At 30.6% G+C, this 27,004-nt stretch overlaps 1 protein-coding gene across 1 annotated transcript in view; it reads left to right on the top strand.

Annotated features, from left to right (window-relative positions):
• The window catches only part of Machr-b (muscarinic acetylcholine receptor), a 53,548-nt gene that overhangs the window by 9,004 nt on the left and 17,540 nt on the right, over window positions 1-27,004 (top strand). Inside the window, exon 2 of the mRNA XM_072003241.1 lies at window positions 5,345-5,525. Within this exon, the coding sequence (XP_071859342.1) occupies window positions 5,428-5,525 (98 nt within the window). The 5' untranslated portion in view covers window positions 5,345-5,427. The remainder of the gene's footprint in view (window positions 1-5,344; window positions 5,526-27,004) is intronic.

Genomic DNA, 27,004 nt, shown 5'->3' on the forward strand with positions numbered 1-27,004 from the left:
TAAAGTGGAAGGATGAAAATAGATAGACACATATAATTCTGCTTAGAAATCAATCCTTCTTTCTTCTCAATAGAAGTTAATTTCGCCAAAATTACCTTCCGTCAAAAGCGCTTGTTTTTAGATATTGCAAAAATAAAAGATCTGAAATTCGTCATTTTCACGTTTTGATGGTTTTAGCGTTAAATTCACATCAAGAAATGGCACGAGTTTCAGGCACATTTATTGTAACATTTCAAAGAAAATTCTACAAAATTCTCGACGCTATTTCAAACGAAAGATACACGAAACAAAAGAATATAGATCAACGTTCAATTTTATGTAACCCATACTGCAGAAAAAGAACTTAAAGAATATTCAAACAAACATTTCATATCATGTTACAGATGTTACATATTTATCTCGACTGTTAACTATCAATTACGAAAATTACTTGAAGCTGAAGATTATTACAAAGCAAAATTTATGATAGTCACTCGTGAATATGACAACAATCTTTAATGTAATATTTTCAAAAGTAGTCAATTGCTGTAAAATTTGTCCAGACTGAGCTTAATTTCGATTATTTTCGATCATTTCACGCGTGAATGATAATGAAGTAAAATAATTACTGGCACATGCGTATGTGATTGATCGAGCCCCAAGACGTTAATCGTGCATGTCAAGCAATATTTGTCCGATCTTTGATCAGATGCACCGACGAAAGAAAGAAGGAAGAAAAACAAAACGATCGATTCAGATTAATCGCTGGGAATCTCATTAAAGTCGACAGGAAGGGAAGAAGCGTCAAACTAGGTTTATCGGCAGTTTTTTCTCCTCTTGGGAAAATATATTTGTATAGTTATATATCGATCTAATTCCAAGCTGCAGCGACTTTCATCTCCGCTGTCGAGGGATATTCAATCAGCTGACTGGAAGCGGCAACTTCCTTTGCTCCAACTAAATAGTGAACACTTTTCACTACTCGTGCAAAGCCAAATTATCTTCTATTTAAACAGTGTCTGCAAATTTTACGCGAGGGAGACGATAAGAAAATATTTTCTAACGCATCTTATATATTGTCGGTTAATAGAAGATCTCCAGTAATTAAGTTCCTTCTGGTATTATAGCGGAAATTTTAAATTCGCTGTAGGATTGGTTAATCGAGATATCAAAGCCTAAAGATCCAAAATTAGTCGATATTACCAAATTAATTGAATTATTTTATTCTTTTATGGTTGTTCAAGTTGAAGAGACAATTCGATATTCGTAAATGAAATAAATATGAATTTTAAGGTATTAATTTACTGCCTCGTAATTGATCGAGTGGATGATTTGATATTTGTAAATGCAGGGAATATAAAATTTTGTGAAGTGCTATTACTAAAAGGATATACATATACAAGGTACTCTGTAACTGTAACTGGTGATGCAACTCAAAAGGGGATGACTCCACATAAGAAAATAAATGGAAAATATAAAATAAAGCTTCTCCATACGAAGCTTTGCAAAAAGAAATTCATTAAAAATATTTAATCTGATAACTATACCGTGTTTACAATATTTCGTGTTAGAAACAATTTTTGTTTATGTTTTGACCAATATTGATAAAAATTTGATTCGTTAATGTTCCATTTCACTTTCAATGCTGCGCAATCATTAATGCCTTATTATATTTCAATCGTTTTAATAATCGGAGTCAATTCATCGGAAAACCATCAAACAAAAGTTAAATTTTCAGGAAAACCATGCTATTATCTAATTGATTTCCATTTTATCACGACGACCAAACAATTTGAGGAGAAAAGAACGAGCAAATTGATCCGAGAGTAAAATAGCTCAGAAAGATATTAATTTATGCAATATATCTTATTGCCATTTAACTGGAAGGTATATTTCGTTTAATTTATGCGTATGCATAATTCATGTCGTCGAAGATCGGAGCAAACGATTAAACTACTTTTAATCGAAAATCCATTTTTCACTGTGAATCTATATCTTCGGAGTTACATTGGAGTACTGTTAATTGGTAATCGATGTGTCGTCATCCAGCAACGCGTATGTAGTAGCGTCAGTATTCGAAAAACAAAAAGTGAAAAACAAAAAAAAAAAAAGAAAAAATAAAGAAGAGTGAATCCTAACTGTGTAGAGACAAGAACTACTGGTTGCAAATTGTTTGAAATTCGTAGACGGAAAGACAAAAACGGGCAAGAACAATCAGGAGGAAAAAACCAGAGGAATTGTTCGTGGATTTTCAAGCTGGTCCAAAGCACTGCTTAGCTGCTCGTATCATTTGGAAAAGCAATGAATTCGAAACGAATTACACACAATGCTATCGGAACGCGATCGTTGCCTGATTCGTTGGTTCAATTGTTCAGAATGATTCGTCACGTACGTATAGGATTCGACGTTCGCATGCTGTATGCTCCGCTTGTCCATGGGATAGACTTCGTGCGTAACTTCCCAGATATTCTGAATAACATTTTAATCCGTTGATCAATATTCTGTGGGAAGATTTAACGCGTCAACAATATTGGTTATACATGTACTATTAATTTTTCGTAAAATTGAAGATATAAGCTACACAAAATACTTGTAAATACGAGATAATCATTTTTAATTTTTCTTACTTTCACTTTTATTCTACTTAATATCGATGTGAATATTTAAAAAAAAATGATTTTTATTCGTTATTAAGTTGTTACATACATAGTATAAGTCAATATTTTCCGGATAATAATTAAAGGCAATTAAATAACATTCATTTTATACGAATATGAAGTTTGAAAGATGGATGAATGGTTAATTATTTTAAAATAGCAGGTAGTACTAATACAGAGAACGGAAAATAGAATTCGATTTTGAATGCACTTCTTGTGTGAGTCTAAACTAGGCCGCAGTGCAGTAGAAGCTTCTCGCAGTATTACCACTGCTTTTGGAGAAAATGAGTATACTTCGTGAATGAACAATTCGACGTTGCTTCGGAAAATGTCATGTTAACGATAAAGATCTGTAAAATGAACTCCATAGTAGTTGCCCTAAAAGTGTGATTATAAAAACAGTGTCATATACAAATTAAAATTGTAATTGAATATGCCAAAACGTTAAATTAAATTTTCATTCAAAAAAAATTATTATTAATATTTTGTAATTCATAACAGGTATTATACAATATTTTTTCTGAAAATTAGAAAAACAGCGAACACAAAGGAATATAATATAGAATCGCAAGAAACCAAAAATATTCGAAATAATACTGTGAGCCATTTTAATAGCTGTATATATTATAAATGTAAATATTTTAAATAAAATATGCAAAAATCTCCTATAGATTTCTTTAGCTTAATATCCTCAGGGAGGAAGAAGAGTTGTTCCTGACTGATTCTAATTTGACTTGCTCGACCACTGGTTCGCGGTTTATGACTTTATATCATTAAGCTACATATTCCCCGAAATTTCCGACTTGTCAGGCTCTTCTCACTTTCCGTAGCCGAGGTCTTCTCCCCGTTCCATTTTCATTATCTCTCGTCCGTTTCACATCGGCTGCACACAGAGGCACGACATGTACCACGAAAACTCGTTTGACCCTGCTCCCAAACACCGCAGCTACGATCTGCAAGGATGAGAAGAAAAAATATTTGTATCGTTCACTCGCATCCGGACGAACGTGACGTGTGCACAGATAAGACGTGCGGTTAGATTCTGGTCTACGATATTTTTGCTGTTTGGCTAGTGTAAAATGAAGCATGGAATATTGAGGGTTGAAAGGTGAGGGAACGAGGGATAAGAAAATATATGCTCCCTTAAAAGTCGAATGTTACCGAAAAAAAACCTTTAAGGAAATAACCTGATATGATAGAATTCTAGTCACAATAGAATTGCCCGATCTGATACAGACGAACGCGCTGCGATATATCAATCTTTATACATAAAAAAAAAAAAAAAGACGTGAATATTAAGAGTGAAAGTAAAGCGTAACAAAATTAAATTGGATTGTTAATTGAGAATTTTTATACGAAAAATCTGTAGATATCAAATGTTTTTATGAGAAAAGCAAGTTTTAATACATTTAATAGAGTTATCGTGTATATCTTCTTGTACATTTACTTTTATTTGTTTTCATCACAAGCAATCAATATTGTAATCTGAAAATAGGCAGTATTACTATAATAATCCAATGTACATGCCAGAGCTAATTTATGTGTATATAGTCAAGTTAGAGCGAAAATAGGAAAGCAAAAATTTCGTTAAAATCGTATGTATTCGAAGGAGTACTTACGAGATCGCACTAAACAAAAGTAATTTATGTTATTTTTCTATGTGTTATAATTTCGTGTTCAAGTATAATTCAGAATGTTATGCTGTACAATACGTTTTTTTTATGAATGGCAGCAAATTACGAAGGTCAAGTGAATCAAATGCACAATCGTTGCGTGTTGCATGAAATTCGGTTTATTCTATTGCGAAAAGAAAACAATTGCATGATGTAGGGCTGTTTGTAAAAACTCTTTTTTCTTAATACATTCTAGTATACTAATTCTTTGTTTATTAACTTATCTTACGTATCTGCCTTTTGTATAACATTTTTTGAAGTATATTCTAATATTTTCTATCACTGTAACATTTTTTCATATGGAGGAATTAAAGTAATTCACAGTTTACGTACAAACGTTGGAATCTTTCTAAAAATTGTTACCTTAATTTACTCTTTCTTCTTGCAATATGGGATCCAAATTTTATGCCTTTGGTAAATTGTTAAGTCGAACAACCTTCAATTCTCAAACATCTCTTTCGACATAAATGAATATCAATTTAAACGAAGATCAATAACAAAGGGATCTCAACAACATTCGTAAATGAATTCACTTCAATTGGGTGTCCTTATCTGGTTTGTATACTAGCTCTTGAAGACGAGCCCTCGGTGAAAGAGGTATTTCTCTCTAGTATTTGACAAGATTCCAATTAGCATGACCTATTATAGTACTATTCATAATCGTCCCATCATTCTGTCATCAAGCACATTATTTTTTACTATGTAATATTAAGATACGATTTGTATATGTAAATATATATATGTATAAGAAACATCTGTTTTCAGTAGTATAGGTAAAGAATAAATCAAATCATTTAAAGTTTGAAACGATGCTTTATCTTTATTTGCTACCCTTTGCAAATTTTATATACCTCCTATTCATATTTGCAGTTACAAATATTCTTCATCTGTATTTTAATATTAAATGATAAAAAATCTTTACTCTCTTGCAAATCATTATTATTAAACTGAAAATCTAAGTCCCATACTTGGGTGAAGTTATTTAAATTTGAAAATGGAATAGATTACTACAAAAACGAATTACATTCTTTTCAGAATGCTCAGGAGATGATTGGGTATTGAGGTGAAGGTGTCAGTGGTTCTGGAAGTTACTGCCACCGTAATTTTTGCCTAGTGAAATGGAGATAAATGGAACAGACAGCAGCCTAAACGGCACTGAAGCTAATCGCACTACTTCTCCAGTCTTCATTATCAGCACGCGTTATATGACACAATGGTGAGTATATTTATACCTTTACAGCATATACATATAATTCTTAACTGGTGATGAATTAAAAATACGTAAAGTTATTAGTAAGATTCTGATAATATTAGATAATATTTCTATGAAAATATATAAGTCTAACCTTATAATTTTTAACGTAATCGAAAACTATTAAGACATTTATGGTCATGTATTACTTGAGGGCGAAATCAATGAGAGAAAATTAATCCATTAATAGTTAAATAGAATTTCGAATTAATCACGATCAATTCGAAAGTCGGCCTCATCGTGGCTTCAAAATCTTTCTTCCTAAGATGTCAGACAAAATAGAAAAGAGATAGGAGCAAACTTTAGGAAACCGATACATCAAACACTGAACTTAGATACTTAACTTGTCAATGTGCACGAAAGTTTTCCAGTTAATAAAGAAATGACAATACGTATAAGATTAAAAACAGAACGTGGAAAAGATATTCCATGTATTAATATTTGTTTGAAAATACAATTATACGTAGAATGACTAATATTTAAGTACATTTACTTAATATTAATATTGAAAACATTTAATAGTTTTTGTTATTTCGAAGATGAAACTAACAAAAATCAGATGGAATACTAAAAAGCTGCTCTTTTAAACCTCAGATTTTTTTCAAACGTTAAATTGTAACTAGTTACAGAATTCTGTACATACACAAAGTGAAAATATGTTATTTATAATATGTTATGGAAGGGATTAACTATGAAAAGTTGAAGAACATTTTCAACTTTCTAGTGAAAATTTAAATACCGTTTGCCTGCAAAAGTTTCACAAAAAGATATAAAATAAATTATGAACAAACACAAGTGTATTTTGTTTTCGATTCGTGCAAATATTGCGGTCCTTTTTTATTTCCATTGGTAAGTATTAAAACATGGACTTATCGTGAAAATGAACACGCTCGGGCTATAACCACATTTATAATACATAATACTCAAACGATGTCGATTATCACAAATAAATTGTAACAAATTTTCATCTTGAAACCTAGAAAAAACTGAGAAAACCCCTCTCTGCTCATTTAAAATTTCCCTTCAAACTGTAAGCTAATATACACAATGATTCGTAAGTTTTCTAGAAATATGATAAAAATAGAAAAATTTCAAGACAAGTACGTATGGTTTTCAAGATTTTGACAGCTATCTATATTTTCGTTTCTCGCGATAACAATAATAATATTCTAGGCATGAAGAGAACATTTACTAATATTATAATCAGCTGCAAAGTGAAACTTTTTGCATCAAGTACTACCGATGTGTATTTATGGAATAATCACCTTTGGTGAATTACTTCGCTCACTAGTAAGTATTCAGGCTGTGCTTGGTACACGCGAAATTTTCGAACTGTTTCGCTTAAGGATATGAAGTTACGAAGCAATTTAGCAAGAGGTACGAGGCATTTATAAATCCGCTCTGTAATGGGCAGGAAAGAAATGTTGACCTACATTTTCCTTAACATTAAGCCATACGATTATAATACTTCACCAAACAATTTGTCGATTAAAAAATATCTGGATGCTCTATTTATCAGTGCATATATGTATTAACTTTATTAAATTCACTTTGATAATAATAAATATATCACGAATTACTTCCTTCTTCAAATAATAACTTGTAACTTTTCTAGAAACATGATAAAAATAAAAAAATTCATGACAAGTCCGCATGATTTGCAAGTTGATTTAATAATTCAATGTTGTTTGTATTTTTAATATATCAATCGTTTAAAATCTTCAACTTCCTTAATCATTTTTTTAAAGACAAATAGAACAAATTTATTGTTTCAATATTACACGAAAGTTCTTCTCACAATACTCATACTTTTTCTGATTATCGAAACAAAGGAAACGAGCTCGAGACATAAAAATTCAAAGATCTCATTTAAAATTAATTACAAACTTTAAACTCTTAATTCTCCAAGAAAGTATTGAAATGCAGAATATCGTGACCTCCCTAAGCTAATACACAACTTTAATTATTAACCAGACTTTTACTTTTACCGTGAAATACGTTTTTCCGCCGTTGTGTTACAGACAGGATGATTGACAGAATGATGACGGAATACAATTGCATGTAACAGTTTTATATTCACACGATTTTGCATTCTATGTTCGCCTGGTTCGAACGGATGGTTTTTCGAATTTCAAGTGGCCGCGTTGGTCGTAATCTATCGGTCATTGTTTCCACAAATGCTCATTATTGAAGAGTAATGGCATCATGTGGTTTCTCTCGTGCAGCCGATATTGGTTGTCTGCGGGCATGCTTAGGAAACACCAAGGTTGGAGGAAATGAACTTTCGCAGCGGACCAAAAGGAAGACAAAAATTTCTTGAGGGACTTGTTCCTTTTCGAGACACCATTGTTCTTCTGGTTGCGTTTAATGAGTACCGCTATGTATGCGGTAAATGGCTGTTCGTTTGTGTCTTGTAGCTGTTAAAAGACTTCTAGAACTGGAGATGCATCGTTTTTGATATGAAAATAATATATCTCGGAAAATGCGTACCTCCCCTAACAGCGTTATGCATTTCGAAATAAGAACGAATGAAATATACATTTTTATTGTCAATTAATTTAATTTTATAGTCTTTGCTCTTGTAAATGTTAATGACTATTTGACAATTTAATTCGCGGAAATTTTAATGATTTTGAAATAACTGTTATCTGAATCTATTATAAAATAATTGTTCGAATAAAACAATTAATCGTAAAATTGCTCGTGTTCTTTTTAGTAAAAATCATAGTTATGCGAGAACAGAAAAATTTGTTGGCAGATAATTGTCCAAGGTAAAGTGATATTTTAGAAACAAAATTTGGATTGAATGTGCATATGAATTATTCAAATATATCAATTTTTAACTATAACATACATCGTTGAATAATTTCGACTACGTTTTTGAAAGATAGTCAATATGCAATTAAAACTACGATACTTGACATTAAATATTAGTAATAGTGTTATAACGGCATTATATTATTTTTCGCAAATAAAAGATACGATTGATAATTTAAAAAATCTCTTTGCCGTAAATGATTCTGTTTCAACTTCCAATTACCTGTTTTAATAAATGTAAAATTTAGCTTCAATCGCATTTGTTACCACTAAAAACATTATGTAATGATTGTGTACTTCTAACTCTATCACCTTACCATAGAATAATTAGGTTACGGGCAATTCATTTAAAACTGAACCTACTCTCTACCATTTTTTTAACGACAGGAAACAATATTTCTCGATTAAATTGACCAAAAGAATAAATATCATAAATGTAAATATAATTATTGTGAAAGCGTCGTATCAAAAACTAAATATACATCAAACTGAATAATTACATTCATGCTACAAATATTATTAAACTAAGCTTATTATTATCGATAAAATATAAAATATAAAATAATATGTAAAATATAAAATAATAACTCTTCTTTCTTCTGTATTTTTTAAAAATTTATAATGATACTATAGAACAAGCTTGAATATCAAAATTCTTGTATAAATATTAACACATACAGGGTGAGCAAGTTTAAAATTTTGCACCAGAGATTCGCTTTGTCAGTTGGCTGTGGTCTGATACGACACATATACGGGTGAATTGCAAACAGATACCTACAACGAACGTTCGTTTCAAAGGACGGCCTCTGCGTTTTCCGATAATGCAAGCGGTGTACCTGTGAAAGGCAATTACTATCGAGAACAATTTCTTTTAAAGGGGATGCCTGGCCAGAATATTTTCTCCTCGTTTTTTCCTCTTTTCTAATAAATAATCGATACTAAGCAAGGAATAGAAATAGAATAGCTTTTAAAGTTACCCGTGTAAAACTATTTTCCTCTTTTATTAATCTATATAACGTATATAATTATAGCGAAGGAATTTCAAATTTATATGGTTACATATAATATGTTTACTATATGTTGCCACGTTTGAACGAATGAATACTATTTTTAATCAGCTTTTTACTCCCTTGACCGAGATAGCTTAAACATATCGGAACTTTTCTGGAGCGAATATTTCAAATGAAAGATTGTATTTCAATTAATATGAGCGACTAAGCGAAATTGTATTCCACGAACTTCAGGGAAATTGTATCGCAGCGCTTGTATTGCTGCTGCAACTTATTGTACGTGTACAATACGGTTATAATGTTTTCGTTTACTTTTTGCACGTAATCAAGGGGAAAAATACGTGGGGCAGTAAAAGTGTTTCGTACCGAATGAAATTCTCCTTCTTCCTTTCTTATTCTATGTCTGTTGAATTACAATGTTCCAGATTGGAGAAACTTTCTAACAGAATGCAGATTTAATTTCTGATTCTTCAGGGATGCTATATTTCTCCTTAAACACTGTAAAAGTTGTTAATATGTATATTTTGCTGGAAAGCTCTAAGTGATTTGGAATTATGTAGTCCTATACGAAAATTTTCATCGACTGCAACAGAACAATAGATTGAATTAGATTCTCATGCGATATCATTCAAGCGCAACTGTAACAATTAATGCGTAGTCTCCGTGGGAATTCCCTAAATGCGGATTATTATTACATAATACCATAATACCGTGCACTTAATATTTCCAATATAAAGAGAAGATCCAACTATTGTAATATTACAATATTGCACCATATCGACAGCTTCAATAAAATTAGATTTATAATACTTAATTTTTCTTTCTTCTGGCGACACTCCTTTTAATTTCTATTCAAGATTTCTATTTCTATTCAATACGTTTAACGTAAACTCAAATTTCTTAATAAACCTATCTTTATTTATAACTAATTAACTGCAAAAATAACTAATTTAATTGTTAAAGGCCCGTATGAGAATTTTCGTGGAACTGTTATGTAATTTTTAAATTATCACCCGTTGTTCGAACATGCCCGCACGTACCAGCGAAATATTTATCTGAGGCTATCGATTTAAAAAACATGTACGTACATCGTTTAATTTTAACAATTAAAATATGAATTATCAATTACGAATCGAGTATTACACACGATAGATCATAAACAAGTTTTAATTAAAATATAAAATATCGCGGTACAGAAACTGTTCTCACGTTGTATGAATTAAAAAGAAAGATCTATAGAATTATATGTTATAGTCGATATAGTAATTCACAATTTGCGTCTAAAGTGCTATTTAACTTTCAATAGCAAATGAGATTTGAGCAATCAGCGGTTTCAATAAATCCTCTCTCATTCGCAACTGATTTTACTTGGATTATTTCTTGAAATTATCTATTATATGCGGTAAGATCAATGAAACACATATTCCATTCCAATTAATCTTGTAATCCAACCTGCTAAATTTCATTCTTATTAAAGTGTATAGAAAGAAATAGAATTTCCTATAATCACAATTTACAATTTTGTTATATTCACTGAAAAACATTTTATAGAATAAAGAGATCGGAAAATAACAATGTTCCTAGCTCTAAGAACGTCATTATTAACTTATCTGATTGACCATATCAAATATGCGAATTCACGCTTGTATACGGCTATTTCTCGATTCTTCTACTCTATAATTTCGATCTGCTTGTATTTCAAGCATCAACTGCTTTTGAATACTGTATTATTAGCAATAAATCAACTGTTTTCATGATCCTTAAAGGTATATGATTTAACCTCAATATAAGAATGTTTTACAAGCGTTTGAAGCATGCTGTGGTTAACGGGACGAGACTTATCGGCTACCCTTATTGAAAATTAATTTGTAATATCACTAATATTATTTGAGAAAGAAAGATAAGATGATTCAAAATCATGCATCAATTTACGATAGTATTTTAAGAAATATTACCAGTTATTCAAGATGAAGAACAGGAAAATTAGCGTTTCAAATGAAAGTAATGTTGTAGCATTGCAAGCAGAATTTTGTCACTTGACTTAAACAGAAATAGTAAAGAGAATGAACAAATAGGTAGCGCGTGACTTAAGAGATACAGAGAAACCTTAGCCACCTTGTTTCTTCAGAGAAATAGACAGGATCTATTTTTGAAACGTATCCTTACTTGCGACGAAAAGTCGATCTTGGTTCAATGATTCGATAAAGAACATGCAAACAACATTCCAAATCCGTTGGTTCATTTACAAAAGATAATAATGCCTACTCCTCGTCTACAGAACTTATTGATTACCTGTTTGTACGACTTAGGATTATTATTAGTGCGCAAACATATTATAAACGATTACATAAAATATGTGTGGAGATAGTAACAATAAAATAATTTGTTATTGTAGAATAAGTGAATAACGAAAGATTCCTGGGAATAAAGTACAAAATTTTATTATATTGTCTTTGTGTAATATCTAGATAATTATTTGAAAAATTATAAAAGTAACATTCGAAGAATCCTTTAGTTTTAGAACAGAACATTTTTATCAATCTGAAATAATAAAACTAATTAATCACTGGCGAGAGGAATATGGAATATCATATGGCAACTATCTTAATTACATATATATTGCTTTGAAGAAATTATCCGTATATGTGTGTGTTGTGAAAGCTTTGTTCGAGGAAACTACGTCGAGGGAACCTCGTCTAATTAAAAGCATCACATATCACAGTATCATGAAGTATCCCAACCATACGCATGTAGAAATCACACTTCTTTTAATTCGAAATAATATTCATATAAACTAATTATACGCTTGTTAAACAAAATTTATCAGACGGTACTAGTTTGTAATATTAACATTCGTAGAATATTCTTTATGCCACTTTACTTTATGTTCTCTATTGATTCAGACAAACCATCTTTCTCAAACGTGCTCTATACACACATCACTAAAATTATGTATTGCTTCTTTGTCATAATTTGGAAACGAAACAGTGCCTGCTACAAACTTGACTTCCTTCGAGTTTTGTTTTCCAACTTTGATAAAGGTATAATTCAATATTACAAACGAGCAAGAATTCAGAGCTAGCTCTGATGAGAAAGAAATGTTTCAAGAACGAGTGGGGCAATGGGGAAAGTAGGCGTGACAGTGAGCTGGCATCGAACAAAACTAATCTGGGGCAAATTGCACCCTTGACCTAGCCACGTTAATTCGCGTATCCCGTAGAGCTGAGGTTATATGAACGAACCGGTGAGTTTCGGTTGATGGGGCCAGTTGTTTGAGTGCGTGGGTACATGCTTGTGCTGGCGTAGTAATTTCGTAAAAAGAAGAATCCATGTCGTGCAACCGAAACGAAACACGCGAGCTACGCTCAACTCCTGATCGACCGATCAGACACGCGATACTGTCGAAAAATTTCAAATATTTGCGTGAGTCTGTCGATAAAATGGTCAAATAAAAGTGTATCTAGCGTTTTTGATAAGAACTTACGATATTGATTTATGTCATATTAAGAGTCATAGAAATTAATTTTTCGAAACATTTTCTTTAGATTATTGGTGACTATTCGCAAGAATAACCATTTAATTTTATCCTACTTTTTAGTTTATTATAGAATTATACACAAATAAAATGTATCGAATGTATAAAATGCTTCCAATATTGGAATATTTCCAAAATTAATTATTTGTAAGAATAAGAAACTAATTTTTTCTTGTAGTCTGTATTATTAGAGAACTGCATCCAAAATACACCAACGTGTTAATAAAACACTTCCAATATTAAAATATCCTCATTATTATAGTGGGATAATAGGTATTCTAATATTAACATCCGGTAACGTACTGAACTGTAATTCAATTGATTGTTGAGTTGTAATTAAACGTAAATCCCATACATTAATATATATAGTCACAACGTAAGAAACTGAAATGTATAATTAATTAAAAATTGATTTCCATATACGATTGGAATATTAATTGGAAAACAGTGTAAATAGAATACACATGGAATCGAGTATTCCTCTTCGGATTTGTTAATTAAAACAATGTTCGTTTGTTAATGTCGATACGGTTTTATAAAAAAATTTAAATTGTTTTATTATAGAAAGAGTAAAATATTAATTTTAATAATGATGTCACTGACAGTAGTTATTAAATAGTAATTTTGCATATTTGATAATTCGTAGAATCATAATGTTAAGTTTTTAATATTTTTATATGTAAATGCAATAAATACTTTTTTCAAATAATTTAAAGATACAATTACGTATTCAGAAAGTTAATACCCTAGTTTTTAAAAAGTAGAAAAAGGTAATAGAAATAAAAGTACGATTTCTAAGTAACTATGCCTCAAGTAATTTGATACTACAAAGATTTGAGGGACCCTTGTTCAAGTCCAAGTCAAATACAGGGTAATGATAATGTCCTCGCCTTTTGGTATTGAAATCCTTTTTCAATAAAACTCTAAACTAATAGGATAGACCAAGTCCTTTCATTCTTATCATATACAAAAGGCGCTCTTGAATACGGGTATTCGAACATTACCATCTTTTACAGATAACATTATTTGGTAGCGCTGCGTCATTTCTTTCACGACTTATTGAAATACGATAAAACCAAATACGTGTCCTTTGATGTGTATCATTTTCTGTTATCGTGAAAATGGGCTTCTGAACTTCCCTCTGAGTTTTATCTTTAGTATTTACAATATGAATATGCATATGCACGCGTGCTACATTGACAGAAATTTTTTGTGACAAAAATTTTACAAATCTATATATAGAACTAAACTAACTAGCAAATCTGTATATAGAACTATATATAGAACTAAATCACGGATAATATTCAAGAGATTTATCCAAATTTAACATATTACTACCGATACGATGTTAGAATTATATAAAGTTACTATTTTGAAAACATTTTATTCAATAGATTTATTATTGGATATACAAAATATTTATCTAAATATAAGTAAATATAATTTTTTATATTAAGAATAACTAGTTTCTTTTGAAATAAAATTGTAGAAAGATTTCTTGTTGTATATTGAATGTCAATACACAAAAGGATTTACTTTGTCAATCGTAGAAAATATTTGTTGAATGTACATATATTTATTAATAGTCGTACAATATTTATTTCTCTCTTACAGATAGAAGAATTTTTTATCTATCGTATATGAATATAATATAAACACAGTTTATACATCTATATACTATATTTACTACACTGTATAGTACATATTCTTATGCTTGAAAGCTGTGTATTCGGCACGCTCGTTTTCTAGAACGTATTTAGCGAAACATCTTTTTTATCGCTCTACAAGAGCTCCATTATGCTAGATCGTCAGATTTTCGTGCCCATTTCCCACCTCTTACATACTAATTCTCTCTTCAAACATTTTTTTTATAAGTCGGCTATCAGCAGTTTTTTCTACCTTTATCGACTATTTCATTATTCACAAATATTTCAGAGTCTTTAATGATCTGACGAAATAACTTAACCTACATTTGAATTTGGATTATAAAAATAAAAATTTTTAATTGATATGTTATACAGTGTGAGGACTACACTGATAACACTAAACACGCAAAAAATTTTGCATATCAATAATTTCACTTTTCTCCACAAAACTCGAAAAAAAAAAGGATGAAAACTATCAGAATTAAGATTTTCAAACATACATGTTTTATTAAAGACGTACAAGGTTGAAATATATAATATGCTAAACCTCAATGCGTTTATTTGTCGTTCATAAAATCGTCGTTCTAGTCGTCACGAACTTGGAAAAATCTTTGCAATTCCAATGATCCGCATATCATCTGCATGCGACTAGCGACATGTAAGGTATAATATGATTTTCCTATTACTGAATGTGTGTTTCTCATGAAACTCGTTTCACCTTCCTTTGCGTAATTAAACTTCGTATAACACAATACAGGAGAACTTCCAGTGTAGGTACAAGCCACTGTAAAGTTATAAAAATTTGAATAATGGTTTATAAAATCTAACAAACTAAATATAGTAGAAAGCAGAGGAGAAGCAATCAATTTCTCAACTCCAAAAATTAAAATTTTAAACCTGATCTACCCTTTTGTTTCGTATTTTTTGTTGATCTCGTGCATTGAAGAGCGCTGACCTATAAAAAGGATTATAAGGTTTAAATTATATTGAATATTTACATTTCGGTAATAAAATAAATATTTTAATCAACAATAAATAATGTTTTATAAATCTGAGTTCAGAGTTTTACAATTTAAATGCATGTGGCATTTAGACAATAGTTCTTCATCAGGGGTTAAATTCATTAAAGTGTGATTATTCTGTTATTTGAGGATCGATTATCCAAATACGGCGTAATCTTTGCCCAATTTTATGAAATTATAATGAAATTTGATCTATGTAACATTATACCAACTTCTGTCATCAATATCATCGTTCTTATACATTTTGGCAATATATTTTTTAATTGAATAGATAAAATCGATAAAATTTAATTCATTTTCCTTATTATAGGTATTGCAATACTATAGGTTGTGAGATTAACATTGGAATTATAATTTTCAAAAATATATTCCAAATCTTCAGCTCTCAATTATTTCCATCAATCAATAACTACATTTCTTCGATCTGTTATATTTTGATTTTAAATCCACTAATACTTCCGCTTCTCATTTCCTAACCACTTATGCATGACATAGTTTTACGCCTAAAACGGTCTTGAAGTTTTCATTGTTGATGTTTCAAATCAAGTCAAAGTCCCTGCAGCAATTCTTTTTAGAGTACCATCGGTTGGTATTTAAAAGAATTCTGCAACATTGCAGCAACGACACGTTTAAACAATAAATGTCCCGCGAGACCATCAACTGACAAGCCTGGCTCATTTCTCAATTGAGTGTCGAGAAGAACGTAGGGATAGAGGTTAAAAAATGGAGCTGATGAAGCGGCGTAAACAGAACCATCAGCTATTTGACTCGCGAGCCTGTTCAAAAATTGAAACGCGGTCTGTAGTGTTTGAATGAATTGTGCTCGGCTGTCCAACGAGAGGAATCTGCCATTGTTCAGGTTGCATTTGCTCATGTGAATTCTGTTTTACGTTCGGCAACAATGCATATACTCAGGACCAAACATCCAGCAGAATCATTTAGTTTACACGATATCAAAGCCACTGTGCGTTATTACGCTGTGTTAATCAGTTGCAACCACGGTTATACCATGGATGCGAAAGAGCGGAAGTGGATACAACGGGGGTTGTTTATTATATTTTAATTACTTCTACACGGTTGGATCGCATACTGTTTTCATTCTTTTTAATCTGACGTTAAAACGCGTTGACCGATTTGCGAAGTTCGATTCAATATGGTTTAAGCGACTGAAATAATGCGTCGGAAAAGTAAAACGGGGACGTGGACGTTCTTCAAACAGTGATAGCGTTATGCTTTTGTTCTTTTACATGTGAGCAATGTTCTATACGGTATATACGCACGTGTGCTTTGCGTTGTTCATTTCAGGCCTCGAATTATTACAAAAATACGAAATAATTGAAGAGTTAATATAATATACGTATTTTATATATTAATTTTGTTGACGTTAAAATTGGCAATATTTTGTTTGTATGCAGTAGATATATTTTTTATATTTTTGATATGATCAGTGAGCAAAGAATTTTGTTTCAGATTGAACATAATTTCTGGCGCTATGGCGTAATAGGATAATTAATAAAAAATTGTGGGTTATAATTCTGTCTTGTATATAATAAAGCATGTACAGTAGTTTACATGAGTATGAAATTAATGAAAATTAAGGATTTCTTAAATAAATATTCTCTACTCTTAAATAAAATATCCTCAAGCATGTGGAAATACACATATTGGAGAATATGCATTTATCTATCTGATGATTTCAGTAGAATTTTAGTTGAGTACTTCATCAAAAAAGAGAATTCGATCAATTATACGAATAAGAGCAATAAACGTATATTTTCTTGTACAAAGGAATTAAAAAGTGATAAGTAAATACACATATACGTCAGCAATTAAATTTTTTCTATTTAGGTTTGAATTATATTCATCGTTAAGTTGTATAATTTTTTATTAAATTGAGCATGAAGAGATAAACATGTCTTCTGAAAGAATAAAACAATATTGAAATACAATTTCAGTCGTATATTCATTATAAAACGTTTTTCATCAATATCGGAAATTAAAAAATAATGAAATTTCAAAATAAATGTTATTTGTATTGCTAAACTTTTACAAACTATTTTTATAAAAATTCTATTTCAATAAATATTCGATATCATTTTAAAAATGCGTAGTTATAAGATTTCAATATAAAGTAATATCTACATTTTATTTATATTCTACACAATTAAAACATATTTATGTTATATAAAATATGAAACTTGTATACACCCGTTTAATATAAAATATTATTTTTATATGAATAGTATTACGCAGAAGAAAAAGTCAGAATAATTCCATTGCGTTGTGTGGATGTATGTATACGTCGCACATGCATATGACGAAGATAAAGCGAAGAAAAATAAGCACAGCACTGGAAACTGTGGTAGGCACATTGTGATGACATGGAGGATATTGATTTTCGAATTTTCATTGCGCCGTACAGAGAATAAAGGCAAAAATGCATTTTCTATGTTGAACCGAAGCGTATTGCTTTCAAATTGCGTACTCCAGTTGAGGTTCTCAGCATATGTGTTCGTATACATGTACATATGCGCATACATTGTAAATATTTAATTTAACCACGATACAGGAAAAGCTCTATACATCAAGTTTCTTACGTTGAACACGAAATATGATTTATGAAAAAGCAAAAGCTTATATATACATATATATACCTCTTTGATCGACAAAATACAGCAATTAAGATTGAAATAAATCTTTATTTTTAATTATCAACAAAGGAGATTATTTACACGAATCTGCACTTGAGAGCCAAATTAATTCAAGTCCTCCTTTCTCGTTAATTAAGTTATACATATATATTATAAATGGTAATAAGTTAATAAGTAAGTAAATCATCTTGCCGTCTTAGTAGAATGTACTAACAGAATAATAGAGATTCGCGTTACCATCAAGTTGGAAGATATTTAATGAAATTAACTACTTTAAGTAGAATGCTCTCTTAGAGTCAGACATATATACATTCTGTATCAACCATTCAGCAATTTTATTCAACTTCATTCTGTTTAATATTTTCTACTCAACCTGAAACAGCTACTTTTTCTGTGCTCACTGAAAATTGTTTATTATTATTTTATTTAAAACAAAATAAAACATACATACGTTACGTAAAAACCTCTACCTTTACTCAAATTGACTCAAGTTCTCTGTAACAAGAAACTAAATAATTTTCGATATATATTGGAATTGTATGTATATATATATACAAATATATGCATTTCCTGTACGCTATTAACTTAATGAAGATGGATAAGATTAATTAAAATTAAAAAGATTTTTTATTTACATTATGGCATGAAGCAAAGTGTGAATGACCATGTACACATACCGAAAGATTATCTTGTACGTTACATAATTAATCATAGAATGTATGTTTTTGCGTTTGCTTTAATCTATCAAAAGCAACGAGAGCCAATGAAAGAAAATGTTCGTCCATAACGAAAGTAAGTTAATTAATTAATCTAAAAGAACATGAAGATTAAAGATAAAGATTGTTATTCCAACATAAAGTATAGACTACGCATACTATGAATCTTCTTTTCTGAGAAATTGACGAAATTCAATGACAGTGATGAGGTCAAGAAGCTGCTGAGCTTTGCAAGTTTCACAGTGCACACAATATGCATATACCTACGTATAATACATTCAGGTCCGAATAGAAAATCAAATGCTCGAAGAGTTTGTAAACTCTCTAGAACTCGTCACTAAGAATTTTGAAGAAAATACATTTCAGTGGATTCAAATACGTAGCAGGTTACCAGGGTTTACAGGAAACTATGAAAGGACAAAGATAATCCTCAGAATGATGTCTCGAGATAATAGAAGTGACAGAGGGAAAGTAAAAGAGAGAAATGACATGGTGCTAAACCTTAAACCGAGGGAAATAAAACTCTGCCGTGATTAGATTAAATCATATGATTGTCTGATTTGAGACTGATTACGAATTTAGAAATATGTTCTATAAATGTTACAACATACTCAAAATCAAGTAATTTAAAAATTGCATCAAAATAACTTCCGTAAAGTAAAAATACACGTAATTCACCGATGATAAGGGAAAATATGACAATTTTGATTTTCATCGGCGAATGACACATTTAGCGTTTAAAATTATTGCTTTCATTGGAAATGACCAGTCAAATGAGATTGGGAATATCGCTTTCTACTTTTCCCTTTGATTCTCTCTTGATGTTGTGTCATCTCTTTTCGTGTGGTAGAAAATATGGAAAATACACAAATATCGTACACCAATTACGTAATTACGAAAAGACCTATTTTGGAAGAATTTATCTTCTCTATAAAATATTATAAAATCTTTATTCCATAATATTGGGTATAAAAATATATAATATTTAATTCTTTCTCTATTGTCACAATTGGCCAGGAAATAAATATATTGAAACAAAAATTAATATATAAAATCATTCTTCTTTAAATATAATAACAGTGTAATAAATAATTGATCATAGAAATTTTGTTGATTTGAAATTTAAAACATTGTCACTGAAATTTTATTCTCCAATCAAACCTGGATGTTTGCCAAAATATTTCTTACCGCGCGCTATTGACTTTTATAGTAAATCATTTCAGCTCACAAAGGACTGCATTCTGACTGTCAGCAACGTCATTTGTCTCCTCAACTACAGGTTGAGTGTGACATTAGCATAATAGGTATAATAGATAGCATAGGTATAATAGGTATAATTTTAGGCAACGAATAACATCTCCTATCCTATTTATATTAGATCTTTTATACGTAAAATCTTTAATTATATTATGTACAAGAATAAGTACAAACAGATTCACAACATTCATGATATATGTATTCCATTAAGAACACCAACATATTAGGAAGATCAATCATGTCGACTAGTTGGAATCTATGCCTAGAGAAGACTATTCCTAGATCGTTTTCTTCTGATTTTATCCCGATCAAGTTCCAGAAATGCGTGCCTCTTCATGTCGTGTCAACGATAATAAATCAACTGGAATTTCGGTCCTATAGCTGTCAGGGGGATACAATCAAGACATGAAAGCGAATCAATCTTTTCAGGTAAAGCGCTAGATAACTGACGATATTGCCTCGAATGCTTTTTATCGACTATATCTTCACGACCTAAATCATACAATATTGTCTGTAACTACTTTAGTACGTACTTGTTTCAGCGAAATTGCATATTTATCGATTTCATAGAAAATTCAAATTAACGTATTGCGAGTCTAGTTTTTCATTTTAACGTTAAAAGCTTCTAATTTATCATTGTTTTCCAAGAAACCATTGTAAAACACTTTATTTACTTCATGTTAATGTCTGTTTTGAACTTTTTGTTGTACAAAGTTAAACATCTGTTGTCTAATACATCAAGAGTATCATACGTTCCTGGTATTTTGTAAGTTTGCATGCTTTTGTCGCGAACCAGGAAGTTTTTGAAATAATTAAAGCACTTCCGAGATAAGCGTGAAATTACTGTAAACAGATTTGTTTCAAATTGCTCATATAGATAATGAGTGTCTAATTTTACTGGTGAACATTCTGTTGTTGCAATGATACATTCTGTTACAAAAATTTCATTGGAAGTTTAGGTTTTAATTATCATATTGTTTGTAATATCAAGTAAATGGAAAACAATTTCTTATAATATATATCGAATGTTTAATTGAATATGTATATTGAATCATTAAAGCATGAATTTACAATATGCGAAAGAAAATTATGATGCAAGTTCGTAATTTGTGTTATCATATAATGAGTTGATTCAAGGTACGTATTTATATTTTGAAAGCTCTTCAATATTTGTATGGGAGTATATATTGTTAAAATGTAAAGTTTCTGTTTCTCAGAACAACATAACGACATAAAACGAAATAGAGGGCAACAATGGCTAGATTTACAATAAAAACGTGAAACTCTCTGTGGCTCGGGATTCATTTTTTTCGTCCCTTTTTTGTTTCTTCTCTTTTTTTTTTTGTTCTGCATTCTCTATCATTCGTATTGCCCACTTAGCTTCTGTTTATTTTCTGTGAGTTGGAAATCCGAGTGTTTAACGGCATGTAACATTAGCTATCTTCTTTTGTAAAAAATATCCATACAGAAAACCAGATACATTTCACATTTTCCGTCCTGTTCCTCCTTGTAATCACATGTAATACAATACTGACCGTTAAGCGATCGAGAAATAATTGTCGAGTAAATTGAAATTAAAAGTAGCAGTGTAAACTTCGAAGATGTAGGAGAAGTTGTATGCGATACGAAATTAAAATAAAAAATTGAAACTGATGTAAGATAATTAACGATGAAATATTCAGAACGATGATTACCAATACATACACTTTTGTAAGTCCATAAGTGGACGGATGCTCGGAAATGATTAAAAATTGCCACTGATAGTAATAACACACAATAAAGCTTTAAAAATCAATCATTAATGATTATACGCCAATAAAACTGAAATTAGTCTTTTATAATAATTCAGCTTTATGTTCATTTCGATCTGGCAGAATCTCAACATTTCTAGCTATATCCGACGGAACTGTCAAATGACGATGACACGTTGATGTAAAATGAATAAAGACACCGCACCGTCGTCGCGTAATTACTGGAAATTGATACGCATACTCATATGTATGACGTATAGGGGAGCAATGATGTATATACATAGATCATTTCATCTAAGCGATGACAACATAATGTTCCCTATCAGTAATGTCTATACACGTCACTTAATTATGAGCCAGCCTTTGTCTTTTCATGAAACAGAGATGCAGGCAGACGAATAGTGCGAGAAAGAGAGAGAGAGAGAGAGAGAGAGAGAGAGAGAGAGAGAGAGAGAGAGAGAGAGAGAGAGAGAGAGAGAGAGAGAGAGAGAGAGAGAGAGGGAGAGAGAGAGGGAGAGAAGGTTAGGGTGGAGAAATGGCATTAAGCGTAACTTGATTGTTATATATCAAGAGATTCCAGAAACTACTGATTAATATACGATCAGAATCAAAAATAAGCGAATAGGTAGTGGACGTAGGTATCAACAAAGTTCAATGAAACTAGTATTCGCACTATATACATAAATTTGATTTATCGTATATCACTGTAATACATAGATTATTTAGTAAATAATCGAAATTAATATTTACATCTTTGTATAAATAAGCCGTATTTATTGACACTTTGTTAATAGCTATTTCTACTGTCCAACCACTTATTTTTGTGCCTGACTGTATATGTTCGGCTCATAAAATGACATAAAACCAGAGTCATGAAAAATCTATGTATTTCTTGTTTTTGCAACTTCCTGTGCGTAATATGTACACTAATTAAACGAACGAGTAATCAATTTTCACGTTGAACTGTGATCCATATGTCTAGAATCAGAAATACGTTACTAAATTAAGTATTATCAACTATTAAATCACCAGGAAATTGGATTTCCTTGCTGGCATAAGGATCAGATGATGTGACGTTAATTATATTTGTATAAAATAGTTGTTTAGAATTGAGTTTACAACTAAATCAACACCGACGCTCAAAGCTTTAGGATTAAAAGAAAGAAAAAAGAGATATTTGGATTTTTTTAATGGAAAAAATATGATCAAATGTGTTTAAAATTTTATATTAATTCAATTATATACGATCCAGAGAATGAAATAAATCAATTGATGTTTAATTCAATAGCGATTGAAGATAAATTATGAAGAAGACAATTAGTTTGAGAGTCGAGTTTTGGATTATGACTTCTGCTTTAAAGGGAGGATATAGCAATAAAGCTTTTGTTCTATGATAAAACTTCAAATCCACAGATTGGTCCATAAAAAACGTTAAAAACTATTCGTTGGCTTGTTCCTGAGAGACTTCTAAATTTATGGCACATTTATTCATTATCGAATTAAGCCAACGAAGAAAAGCGAGAATCATAAAGCGATAAATATTCATTTCTATTATGACGATATCTTCTACTTACGATGAATAGATGCTAATTTCTTTCAATCAAAAATTAATTAATGTGCAAGAAGAAGAATTAGTAATATATAATTCGAAATACTTTATTATTTCTTCTTCATACTATATATTATAATATTTATGCATTATATTATAAAAATTTTCATAATGAAATTAATGAAAGCTTCAATGTAAAATGATATCTATATAATCTACAGTTTTATAATTTAAGATAAACAGTAATTAAATAAAATTTCCTTTCTGTAGATAATAAGATAAGATTTTTAAAGAAATTATATATTACAAGATGCTATCGCGAACTAATGCCAGGAAAATTGTGTTTATATAAATTTATTATGAAATAAACGACAAAAATGCGTCTTCATTGCATTTATTCGCTCAGAATTTAGGAATTTTAGTCATGGTGAGTGTTATACGCTTTAGGATCGACTAGATAAATAAAGGACACTATTACCAGAGTAATAGACTAGTGATAAGAACTTTAATACCCTAGTATTAAGAGTCGTGAAAGCTTGTAAAGGGTGGATAACAGGCAAAACAGGAGATTGAAGTACATGCAAAGTACGTAGACAATAAGAAATGTTATGTTTTTAAATGTACCAAGGATATTTACGTTCAGCCTTGGGCCAATTTTTAACTCGTAAGGATAATTTAAAGTCACGCACATAGTTATCTCATTAGTCAGTGTGCTGATCAATCGAAACGGAATTAATTTCAACTTACACACACAAACAAGATTTATATATTTTAACTCATAATCCTCACGACAGAAGGAAAGGATTAGTAAAGAAAAGAGCTCACAAAAGTTGTGGAACTCAACTAATTTTTAAAAGTAACTAATTTTTTATTCCTAATATTATAGTGGAAATTTATTTGCAAATAAGAAGTATTGTAGCGTATCACAATACATACGTACAAAATTTTTAACTATCGTTACTCTGGAAATTCTAAAATCGTTTTGTTTTTTCTTGTCAATTAGTCTAGTCTCACAATTTATATATGGTTAATTGTTCTTTATTTTCATGTAATAAATATGATTTAAGTCCTGGCAATATCATAGAATTACTTTGATGTAACTGCCTTGATATGTAACCTTAATAATCAATCGAGTGACGACAGCACAAGAAATATAATTTATCTCCATCCATAAAATAATATAATGAACAATTATCTATTTACTCATCGTTAACAACTTACGAAAAATCTTCCAACGTCTCAATCAAAAAAAAAAAAAAAATCTAACAAAACACACATTCTTCTTCACACACATTCAATAATCTCCAAAAAAAAAGAAGTGATAAAAATTTTAGTTCCCTCGATCGCAGAAATCCATTTTACAATATAATATATGCATTTATACATATAATATACATATAATATATATACATATATACATATAATATATGTATAATATACATAGATATATACATATATGTATATAATATATGTATAATATACATAGATATATACATATATGTATATATACATATTCTACATTCAATCCATCGAATTGAATTACGCCACAGTTTGTACTTCTTGTAAAAGGAAAGGAGAGTTCTATACATGATGGAGTCAGAAATTAATCGTACGCTAGAGAAGATAGAACAGATACCTCTATCTTGAAACATCATTCAACAGTGATCATGCGACACGGATAACTCGACATAGGTTGGCTACTGATGATAACATTGGCGGGTATTTCCTCCCGACTTTCCGCCGAGGGTCTCGTCTCGGTTGTTGGATGATTTCAGTGTCACGCCGTGGGCGATCGTATGCCAGCATAGTTATTAAACGCGTTCGTTCAATTCCCCCGAGCGATCAAGCTTCCCCTCCGTGGAGTTTGCTACATCACTTCCATCAGCATGCCATCGTAACACTGATATTTATGGAACACGCCTGCCCTCCGTCCAAGTGTAAATCCGATTTGATCTCTACCTATATTAAGCTTCCAACAAGCCCTTGAATCGGTATAGAAGAAACTCGGCCTACAATATGGATCATCAACACCTCTGTTTTTGACAACACGTCTTCTAGAAATTCTCCATGGTACTATGGTTTTGCATTAGTCACGGTATATCGATGTTTTGATCGATTGTTTCGTGAATTCAGAATGGCTAGAGCAGATGATGGAAGCTTACTTTGAATGAAATTTACAGCTTCTACGTTGGTGAACAAATCACTGATAGCGATCGTGTAATGAACAAAACTAATTGGCAGTTTTTTATATTTAACACGATGGAATTTTCTTGTACATTACCGAAGTAATAGTTTAGATACTTTAAAATTGACGAACGAATTTAAAGTTACCAAATTTGAACGAAGTGTATTTATTAAAATTATTGGATGTGGATACGAAAGAATTGATTGTTACTAGATGTACGGTTAAAATAATGAAAATATACAAAAGCAAGCTACTGCGATGTTTCGTATAATTTATACGAATTTGAAGAGTCAAGGTTTTAATTAAATTTATTTCCAGCTTGTGTTTTTCATTACAACGGGACAAAACATGAGAAGTAGATGCAATAATTAAAAACATGAGAAATGTAAATTTATATTATAAATTACTGTTACATATCAAGATTTGTAGCCGGGATCGCGGTGATATCATAAAATTTGTAATATAACGAAACTGTTTGTTGCTTAGTGGTAACAATAGAAAGTTTCTTACTAAATCCAAAGGAACCTAGAAAGAAGTTGCCGAATTCTTGACAAGTGATGAACGCAGCCTTAGCACCAATCCTTCTAACCGCAGCTACGTCCAATCTCGGCAAAATTTCTGCTAACTTCGACTTTCATCTCTAGACTTCTGCACGCCGAATTTCATTTGCACAGAGAATGGAACTAAAATCAACACAAAACAAGGGCAAAGTCGAAAGGAAATTAAACGGAAGATGTAGCTTCGTAAATTGCTAAAAACTTGACTCACTATTCATTCTTAATATACACATTTCTTGCTAATGGATATTAAAGTTAAAGTATTCTATAAACACTTGAAGAGGATTATTTTCGCTATTTAATTATTTTTGAGATAAAGCGGCAAAAAGTAATATAGAAAAGATCGTAATTGTTCAAATATTATTAAATTTTTTTCTATTATTCCGAAATAAACGTACATACATATAACAATATGTGTATTTCTGAAGATATTTTCGTGCTATGTCTATTTGTATTTTATTTCAATGTGTAATATTCTGTATAATATTTTTTCTGTGTAACATTAAACATTAATGGAAAGTGAAATTTTTCTACGTTTTACTTCAATTTTAGCAATATTTCTGTGAATTACATGATGTTGAAATAAGAAATTACCAATTCAAGGCACGAATATACATGGTATATATGTATATGTAGAACATATTCCCCTACATATTGTAGTTTCTACTCATCCTCACTCGCTCTCATTTTCTTTTATTTTTGCCGTTGGCAAGCTACGACCAAGCCGGTAAAATTCAACTGATGATG

Source organism: Bombus fervidus, chromosome 5 (assembly GCF_041682495.2).
Source record: "Bombus fervidus isolate BK054 chromosome 5, iyBomFerv1, whole genome shotgun sequence".
NCBI classification, from domain to species: Eukaryota; Metazoa; Arthropoda; class Insecta; order Hymenoptera; family Apidae; genus Bombus; species Bombus fervidus.